This window comes from Mchenga conophoros, linkage group LG7, assembly GCF_057382185.1.
Source record: "Mchenga conophoros isolate Kocher_MC1m ecotype Shallow Benthic linkage group LG7, M_conophoros_male_GT1.1, whole genome shotgun sequence".
In the NCBI taxonomy this organism is placed as follows: domain Eukaryota; kingdom Metazoa; phylum Chordata; class Actinopteri; order Cichliformes; family Cichlidae; genus Mchenga; species Mchenga conophoros.
Genome location: NC_140532.1, coordinates 54,022,293 through 54,032,207, shown reverse-complemented (window position 1 = coordinate 54,032,207; position 9,915 = coordinate 54,022,293). Strand labels below are relative to the sequence as shown.

General features: G+C 38.5%; 1 protein-coding gene across 5 annotated transcripts in view; it reads right to left on the bottom strand.

Moving 5' to 3' along the window:
* Positions 1-3,436: 3,436 nt before the first annotated feature.
* Positions 3,437-9,915, bottom strand: part of erbin (erbb2 interacting protein) — a 50,614-nt gene continuing 44,135 nt past the window's right edge. For 2 of the 5 annotated variants that reach the window (XM_085280179.1, XM_085280178.1), the window contains exons 21-26: positions 9,568-9,711; positions 7,727-7,783; positions 7,393-7,560; positions 6,541-6,633; positions 6,382-6,456; positions 3,437-6,287 (exon numbers count right to left, since the gene is read on the bottom strand). In XM_085280179.1, the coding sequence (XP_085136305.1) occupies positions 6,180-6,287; positions 6,382-6,456; positions 6,541-6,633; positions 7,393-7,560; positions 7,727-7,783; positions 9,568-9,711 (645 nt within the window). In that variant the 3' untranslated portion in view covers positions 3,437-6,179. Of the gene's footprint in view, positions 6,288-6,381; positions 6,457-6,540; positions 6,634-7,392; positions 7,561-7,726; positions 8,800-9,567; positions 9,712-9,915 lie in introns of those variants that run through there. The other 3 variants (XM_085280180.1, XM_085280182.1, XM_085280181.1) reach the window with 3 other exon arrangements.

Genomic DNA, 9,915 nt, shown 5'->3' with positions numbered 1-9,915 from the left:
CAGTACGCTTTGAGGTCCGCTACCGCCCCCTGGTGCATTGTATGGTACAATGCATTTAATCAGTTTAAAATGATTCGTTGGCCATATCGCTCATGGTCGATATCAAGCCAGGAAAAAAAAAACATTAGTCATTTCTGTCAACTGGCGAAGAAGGTAGCAGAAATCGCAAGGAATATAACATTACAGTCCTATTAAGATATTTTAAGTGGCCAAAAAGGACAGGATTGATTCTAATATAGGTAAATAATGCATAATAATGATAAAATATAAAATAATCTTAAAGATAGTTGCAAAAACAGGTCTTTTTAGGTTTTATCTGTCATTTATATGTAAGCCCTTCGCAAATCCTTTTGATTATAGTTACCAGTATAAGAGATTATATATAGAAGTCACTATTTTAGGACAATACTGGCCTGGTTCAAAATTAACTTTTATTGCTCACCTCAATAAATAAAGTAAATGTCAATGATAACAATTTTTAGCATAATTGTACCTAGGAAAATTAAACCTTGCAGGCTGTGAAAAGAAGAAAAGGAATCAAGCAACTGATCTTCAAAGTGGAAGTAGCACAGCATGTTGGATCTGATATGCTCAAGTTATTCATCCACAGGAATAAAATATTTAGGGCCAAGCAGAATATATATCACAATGACTTGGTCATCGACAGGACTTATAGACTTTAGTGAAGTTCATGGGTCACTTCAATAACATGAGACTATGACATTTACTTAACCCTTGTGTGGTATTCGTATTTTTGTTACTCAGCCAGTGTTCATGGGTCTGGTGGACCCGCTAGAGTTTTGGCTTTCCAAATTAACACTATCAAACAATTTTATGTTAAATTACTCAACAGATGTTTACTTCATCCCAATTACAAGACATATGAAGAGCAAACATGGTTAATTTTTTCCCTTTACCTTTGTTAGATCACATTTATGAATTAATGTGCTTCTCGTTTTTCTTTTATATAAAATGTTATAAATAAATCAGTTATAATCAAGTGGAGTGAGTGGAAAGACACAACACATTTACACATGAAAAAATAATTAATTGTTTAATTTTTCTTTTGAAAAAAACTGAACACGGGTCTCACAGACCCGAACACCATACAAGGGTTAATACAGCCAACAAATTTGAATGTATGTGTCCATGTTAGTTAGTTACTCATTTATCTTTTTCTTCTTCTTCTTCTGGATGCTTCCTTAAGGGGTCACCACAGTGGATCACCTGCCTCCTTCACAACCTTTTCCTAGCATACTTTTCTGTCACACCAACCCTCTCCATGCCCTCCTTCTCTACATCAGTGAACCTCCTCCGAGGTCTTCCTTTTTTACTCCCGCCTGACAGCTCCATTTTCAACATCTCTTGTCCAGCATATCCACAATCCCTCCTCTACACACGTCCAAACCACGTCAGCCGAGTCTCTCTAACGTTTTCTCCAAACTGAGCCGTCCCTCTGATGTACTCATTTCTAAATCTGTCCATTCTGGTCACTCCCAGTGAAAATCGAAACATTTTAAATTCCACCATCTTTAAACCAAACGTCATAGCATCTCTGTACATACTGAACGACTGAAATTTGTATTTCCATTTTTTAACTTTCTCAGTGAAGCCAGGGCTTCTCAAAATATTCTATAACCACAATCAGAATACTTTATCCCTAATGAAATTATGTCGAATATTGTGCCGAGATCGCCACAGCAATAATTAAATTAGAAAGTACTGAATATTAGTATCCACTGGGTAACAGATGAAGTTAAACGTTTGAAACACAACTTAAATGCAGATAGTGTGATTGTATACATCTTCAGAATTCATTAAAAACTTTTCGAGCTATTGTGTTTAAAGACATTAATGCACCCAAGTGCAACCAAAAACACAACCTTCAAAAAATATACATGTTTGGCAATTTTGTTTTCATGAAGTCCGAATCTATATCTGTACAAAAGCATTAAAGAAGCATATATTTATGTCATTGTGTGTGTAATTGACATGACGTGTGAGGTCCGCACACACACACACACACACACATGTATTTATACTGTACAGTGAGGTCCACAGTCAAGATGTGAGTGAACTGCAGATTTTTACCGTTAATTCAATGGCTTTTACAAAAAAATCTACATTGACTCTTTATGGATGACACTTTGATACACTGCACCCAGAGGACAACTTTGACATCATTTTTAATATAAAGATTGTTTTTAATACTTGGATAAAAATCCTGAAGTGTAGAAGCCACAGATTTTGCCACATCCTCCCTTGAGATGCTGCCAGGCTCTTACTGCAGCTGCCTTCAGTTACTGGAAAGCATGCTATACTGTGCCGACATTTGGTGACACGCTCGGTCACTGAAGCGGCTTTGAATGGGAAAATCCTGGCTTGTGCTGCCATCCCACTAGTTTTGCAACTTGATCCTGCTGCTTGTGTCAGCAGTCACATCATCAGCAAACAGCCGCTCTGCTAGATGATGTGATCTTCTTTGGATCATGAGCTCTTTCCATCATTCTGGTACAAGTTATGTTGTTGAACAGTTTCCAGAACTGTGCTGACTCTTTTAGATGCTTTCTTACAAAATCTAATCGGACCTTCTTGTTTTCGATTGTAACCAGGTGTCTTCGGTGGTCTTTCTGGCCAGTGCATTTCTCAGTTTTAATAAAGTAACAAAAAAAAATTCTGTTAGGTTTTTTGGTCTAAAGATGGCCTCCTTCACTTGTATAGGTATCTCTTTGGACCCCATATTGAGTGGGTGGGGTGGCTGTAGCTTAGGTGCTAGAGCAGGTCACCTACTGATTGGAAAGGTGGTGGTTCCATCCTTGTCTGCTCCAGTCTGCATGCCAAATATTGGGCAACATACTAACCCCAAGTTGCTCACAGATGAATCTATCAGATTATGAATGCGTGTGAATGGTAGATAGAAGCACTTACATAGAGCATAGGAAGAAAAGTGCTTGTATGTATGAGGTAAGTTGTGTAAAGCGCTATACAAGAACCAGTCCATTTACCAAGAGTTGTCAGATACAAGTTCAACAAATGGAATCAACTTAAACTTTTATCTGCTTAATTTGTCATTAAATAATGAGCCTCATGTGGCCATGAAGCAGTTTATCAACTATCCAATTACTTCTGAGCCTTTTGAAAATGGAGCACTGACTACAAAAAAAAGAAGTTATTAGTTACGTTGGACTTGCACTAAAAATGTCAGGCAATGCAATCAATACTTTTGTTACACCTACTCAATGTAAGCCAAAGGTCTGTACTTTAATGATACCGATTGTTTACCATCCCAGTGGATTTTAAACGGAGGCAAAATTACTCCCCAAAAACTTAACAGTACAGTCTGTTATTTATGTAGTGATCCAGTTAATCTAATCCTAGTTTTGCATTCATCTTTTTATATAAACCCACAGTATAATAAAAGAAAATGACACAAAAATCTGTGTTAAACAGCATTAGTTTATTTTCCACAGGTTACTTCAGAAACAGGTAATTATGTACAAAATCTGGAATGTTGGATAAATGCATATCAATCATCGTCATGATCATCATCTCACCGTGACCATTTAGAAAGAGTAGCTATACATTAAAACTGGTGCCTCTGAATTGCAATTTATTGCTGGTTTTACAATCGCAAGTCACTAATGCCATTATGACCTCTTTTCTAAAACTTTTTAAGGGTATTTACAGTTTGATTAGGAAGGTCTGAAATCCAAAGAAGGCTGCTAAATAAATAAAACGGGAGCGTGAGAAACAAACCAACATGGATGAAGAAAGCATGAAAACAAGCTTGATCTCCCTAGATTGTCTACAATGTCAGACTTTATTTTTTATTTTTTGCCATGATTATAAAGTGACCATTAACCATTTCCCATTAAAAGTCAGAGACAGTACAGAAAACAACCCACAAAATTAAAACAAATAAAATCAATAATCTCATCAGTGTGAAAACAAAAAACAGGTTGTGAGAAACTAAAAATGTCAGAAGCACATTATGTTGTCACTTTCCTGAAAACAAAAGTTGCCCAAACTAGACTGAATTTAAAAACTAAAATGGTACAGCTTCATTTAGATCAGCGTGATATTCTAAATATTATTTTATTAAAAGGGATAAAAATGTCGTCAATTTCCACAGTGTTGTCATTTTGGTTTGTCAGTGCCACATGAATCAAATACTTTCCCACTGTTGCCACGTACAAGAAGAGCCCAGCAGACGACTCCTAATCTAATCGGCCGTCGTGAGTCGAGGGGATGCTTCTTGTTCAAACAAGAACAAGAACATTGTTAAAATGCAATTTATATTGTACAACTCAGTGGTCACAAATGTGCGGCTGCAAATGAGGCATTCACTGTCCCAATCAGAGTCTAGTTTTTTACGCTGACGACAATGCTTTAAAAACCACAATTTTCCTTCGGTGACGAACATTACAAATGTTTCGACCTACATTAAAACATTAGAAGACACGGTATGCTACGCAACACACGCTAAAACCTGCTCTTACACAACGCAGAGTTTTTGTTTGTTTTTTTAATCTTTTTTGAAACACTACCATATATTTATTTCCTGTGCCATTTCATTACAAAAAGATTCTTTTCACAATATAAAAAATCATGTAAAATCATCAGGGAATACTAAAAGGTTGTGTTGTTTAAAAAAAAGAAGATTTGTTTTGTGTGAATGAAAATAAAGGCTTTAAATATTGCTTCTAAGCCATTATGCTGCAAACGTACTCAGGAGGTTGTGAATATGTGAGTATTGCTTGGGTTCTGGCGTCAAAGGTCCCCCCACCACCCTGTTCAAACAGTTCAAGGTCTATGGCACTTGACAACTGGTTTCTCCTAAATCTATTCTCTGTACAGCGAAGAAAATCCCCAAAACAAAAAGGTGATTAAAACAATGGCTAAACATTTTTATAGACACACAAGGCAACCTATGGTCCATTTAAAAAAAAAAAAAAAATATATATATAATAAAACTGCCAGATGTTGAAACCCTCTCAGCTCACTGTCGGCTGCCTGAAAGAGGAAGCCCCTAAAAATAAAAATTAAAAACATGACTCAAGTCTCTCTTAAGATACCTCCTGCTTTTCTTTACCGTCTGTCCACGGTTTCTAAACTTGCTTTGGTTAAACTAGCATAACCGCCACATCGTCCTCAGAGTCAAACAGCTCTCATGATTCGAGAAATGCACCTAAAAACAAGGAAACAACTTCGATGTATCCATCTGCAGCAATCTACCTACTAACCAAATATGAATATTTCCCAATAATCTGTGTTTTTCTGTATTTTAAATGAAAGACTAGCAAAGCAGATTAACCAAACCCAACTATTATATGCCTTCAATTTCCTGTCCCATTATGTGATCGCATGCAGGGTGCATTTCTTCAGCTCCATTTATATTGCAGATTTCCACAATCCAATGTGGCAATGTGATATGCCCAGTTGGAGTGATGAGGTCAGGGATGAGCTGAAATAGTGAAGTGTCTGTATGATGGTGGAGATTCGCAGGTTTGTGGAAGCAAACTGTTTGATCTTGCAAGAACAAAATAAAAACGGGATGGGGGGTGGGGGGCATCTCTCCCACAAAAAAACAAAGCCAAACGCCTCCTTGATCCACATTCGTCTCTACATAGCAAGCACGTAACACTGTCCTCCAGTTAAGATCGCAAGCAGACTGGAAAATGGTTTCAACATCTTAAATAAAAAGAAAGAAAAGAAAAAAGGCAAACTGGATGGCAGAAAAGAAGGAGCTCTGCCCCCTAGTGGTCAGATTAATATCCATCTGCAGAAGTGAAATCAAACTCCTGATCCACTCATGACGAGTTTTGGGGTTTAAAAAAAAAGAAAAGATGACCTGTACAGAGACCACAGTAAGTGACGTCATATCTTCAGCTTCTTTTGTAAAAAAAAAAAAGAATATATATATATATGTATATATATTCCACAGTGATGGCCTTTTGAGGACTCGGACTCGTACTTGCAGATGTTCTTCTGCCGTCTCACTTTGATCCACTACATTCAGTGGTTTTTTCCCCATTTAATCAAGGCTCCCATGATCTCTACTATAAATAGTCCCGATAGGTAGCAATGGATCAGTTTCTGAGTACAAAAATATGACAAGTCAACGTATGCTTTTCAGTTCTTCTCCCATATGTCACACTCTATTTGAGGTCAGTTTCAGTCTATGCTTGGATTCCTCTTACGATAATCAAGTCCACAGTGTTTGGAAAAGTCTTCAGAAGGGACACTGCGTTCCCGTGATCGATATTTACAAAGCTATATCCGTTTGCCTGAGGAGGGAGAAGAAAACGGTAGATTAGATTATTGGTTAATATTCCAAAGACATTAATCTCAAAACACTGATTCCTACAGACAGCAGAGTACCTGGATGATTTTATCCCCAGGCTGAAGAATTTTTGATGCCGGTCCTTCAGGTTGAACCCTTGTTACAAATATACCCTGAAATTATAACAATAAGATATACAATCTTAGAAAAGAACTGACTTCTTTGCAAGAGGGGGACAAAATATGGTATTAATTTACATTGTCATCAGGACGAAAGGGGTTTCCCCGGCCTCCGATTCCTCCTGATATACTGAAACCCAGCTCAGGATTCTTCTCCACTTTCACACGGATCTGAAACACACCCACACACTTTCATTAAGCATGATCACTCTTACGAGACAATATATTGACATTAGTCGTAAAATTAAAGGAGAAAGTTTTCTCGACTTAAAGTGTCAGCTACGATAAATGTAAACGAAAGAAAGCTACTAAAATTCCGTTGGCGTGAACAAGAATATCAGGTTCTCAATGTCAGCGAACATTGAACTAATTTCAAGTGGCAGGGGAAGAACTAATGAAACCACCAGACGAGTACAGTCAGAGTCTACCATCACAGCTCAGAGGAGGTGCAGAAGTCTAGGTCACTTTCAGACCACATCAACTGCAATATGCTAAAAAGGTTAACATAGACTCTTTGAGTGTAATAACATCTGGCCTATTTAATGCAATTCAGCAGGCAGCTAGCGGTTAGCTTAGTTTACCACAAAGGATGAAGGAGAAACTAAATAAAACTGAAACGATAACCTGAGGCTCTACAGTTGGATTTTTACTGGACCGTCTCTGGTTGAGAACGCCAAGTTCAGACTTGTGGGAGTAGGAACAAGCTTAACTTGGAACAGCAGTGTAAATTGCAAAAAAAGGGGCTGGCACAAGCTCAATATGGAATTTAGCCAGTCATCAAATCGGTCTGATATTCTTAAATGTCTGGGCCAGTCACGATGAGGCATAATGACAACACCTCAGCTAATGGAAAGAGGCTTCTCTAAGAAAATACGTCATTCCCTTAAATAGTGAATCGCATATTTCTTTGAGTAATAATCCATCCTTCACCTCTTGTTGGATGGGTTCAAGTGGAATTCGTGAAGGCCCCTGGGGCTGCTGGGAGACTTTGAGCATCAGGTAATCGATGAGCTGCTCTCTGGAAGGGTGACGTGCCATGGACGACTGGCTCATCGGAGGACGAGCCGAAGGACCCATCTGACCATTCATCAAAGGCACCTAAGAAATAATCACACACAATCAGCAGGTTTTATTGCTTGGAATTTCTATCCCTAATTCCCTTGTAGCAAAACTATCAGTTTGGATGAATAGAAGATGCATAACATCTTGTTTACTCTAAACAAACTTGTATTTGCTAACCACAGTCTGGCGGTAGTAGACTTACTTTTCTGGCAGGGTCCAAAGTGTAGTTTTGCATCCCTTGGGGACCAAAAACATCATCCTGGATGGGAAGAAAGGAACGATTACCAACATTGCACTCAACCTCAATCCACTGAAATCGATTTGCAACCAGGGGTTAAAGTGGAGATTTGGCAAAAGTGGAAACCCTAAGATTGGGTGCAGCAGCCGTGCAGCATGGTAGAAAGACTTACTTTAGCTCTGTGATCTCCAGCTGATTTCTTTGTGTGTACACACTGATCAACTGCTACTCTGATATTCGCTCTCTTTGTGGATTTAGCAAATATGACGATTATCCTTTCTCAAAATTATGATTTTAGAAAATGACAAGTAAAATTCCAATTTTTCTCTTATAAAATTTCACTTGCTGGGCAGTCCTTACCTTTGAAAATAATACTTCATCTTCCTCTCTTGTCCACACTAGCATGCCGCCCCCCCCCAGCCCGTCCATTTATGCACACTCTTCTTCTACATGACTTACTAGACGCTAAAGTACCTTGGCCACAACTTTACATCTGCACTCTGAACACATCACAAGGATGGGAAGAAAAAAGGATGTGTCGAAGGTGTAGGAGGGATGTCATTGTTTTCTTCTTGAGCAAGTATCTCCATGCAGTCAGCTGGAAGGACATGCCTATTGGATTTAAGGTGCTGGGACACCATTAGGGACTTGCCCACTTTAACCCCATTTGCAATCAAGGATAACAAAAAACATCGATTACTGAGACTCTGGGATCACACAAGCTGTTGATTTAGAAGACACCACAGAGCGATCAACACACCAACTAAGACACGAAAAACTGAGATTAAAGTCTGCATAGCTTCTATTTAAACACCAAGCAGAATATAATTTGGAACATTAGCCACCAGGAGATGAGATGAATCTTGAATGTTAAGCAGTAAAGTGGTTACACAACACTCTCAGACAGCTTTAGTTTTGCCTCTACAGATCTAATACCCCCTTTCTAAATCATTTAGACACACACATTGACTACTTACCTTCCACAAACATAGCTTTCATCCCCCCACACACACACCGTGAGAGGTTATGAAGCGATTCTGAAGTGATCAAAAGTTTGGATTGAAGAAGGTGGCAGACGAGCAAAAGCAGCATTTGAAGTGCAATTAAAGGAGAAGAAAATGAATGGTTTGTGAAATGCAAGAGCAACAAGGAAGACAGATGACGCACGGCGATATTGATTCTGATGTACAAGAGCCTGGTAGGTTTAAAAGGAGCTGCTTTGTACCATACTTAATATTCAGGAATAAATGAAAGTAGACTTTTCTTAGAGAGAACAAAACAAAGTTTGTTTTCATGTTGTCCGATATTTTTTTCCTCACACAGCCTCTAAATTTTGTTAGGAAGCAGTTTCACCTTTGATTACTTCCAAATAATTTTTATCAAAATTCAGTATGAAATTATACTAATCTCATTCTACCACAGATGTAGTAAAGTTTCTAAATGAGAAACCAAGTAAACCAACTAATGATGGTACAAATAAAGAAGGAGACCCCTTTTAAACAGCTCTACTTGTATTTAACCACAAAAAACAACACAAAAACCAGAATTCATCCATGTTTCACTCTGATATTTTAGGCACTAACAGAGATCATGGTCATGAAAATCATATGTTGGGAATGATATTTTCCCTTGCCTATAAAAGGACAAGTGAAACATGGCTTCCGAGCATCTGTGATCACTTCAACATTGGCGAGAGAAGGAAACAGACATTTCCTTCTCTTGTAAAGGATGTGAAACTTGCAGGAACTGGATACCCTGGCTTTAGTATGAGCTGCAGGAGCGATCTACGAGTTGACAGTACTCACACAGAAGCCCAGAGCTCCGTAGGGCTGTCCGTCCCTGACACTAAAGACCAGGGACCCTTGGCTGGCATGCATATCCCTACAGCTGCCGTAGTGAGACCAGCTCAGCGGAGCGTTATTGGAATTATAGGAGCGAGACAGCGCGTTCTGATGACACGGAACATCCAGCACCAACAAGTCAGTGGTGGCCATGCAATGCACCAAATGAGTGATGACATAATAAAAAACACAACAAAGAGGTTTAAAGCATATACAGACAAACATGCAGTGAATCACGTATAGTTTGCATATAGCTGGGTTAGTAGGCTACACCTAAATAGCTGATTCACACAAACATTTAGGTTTTGGTTT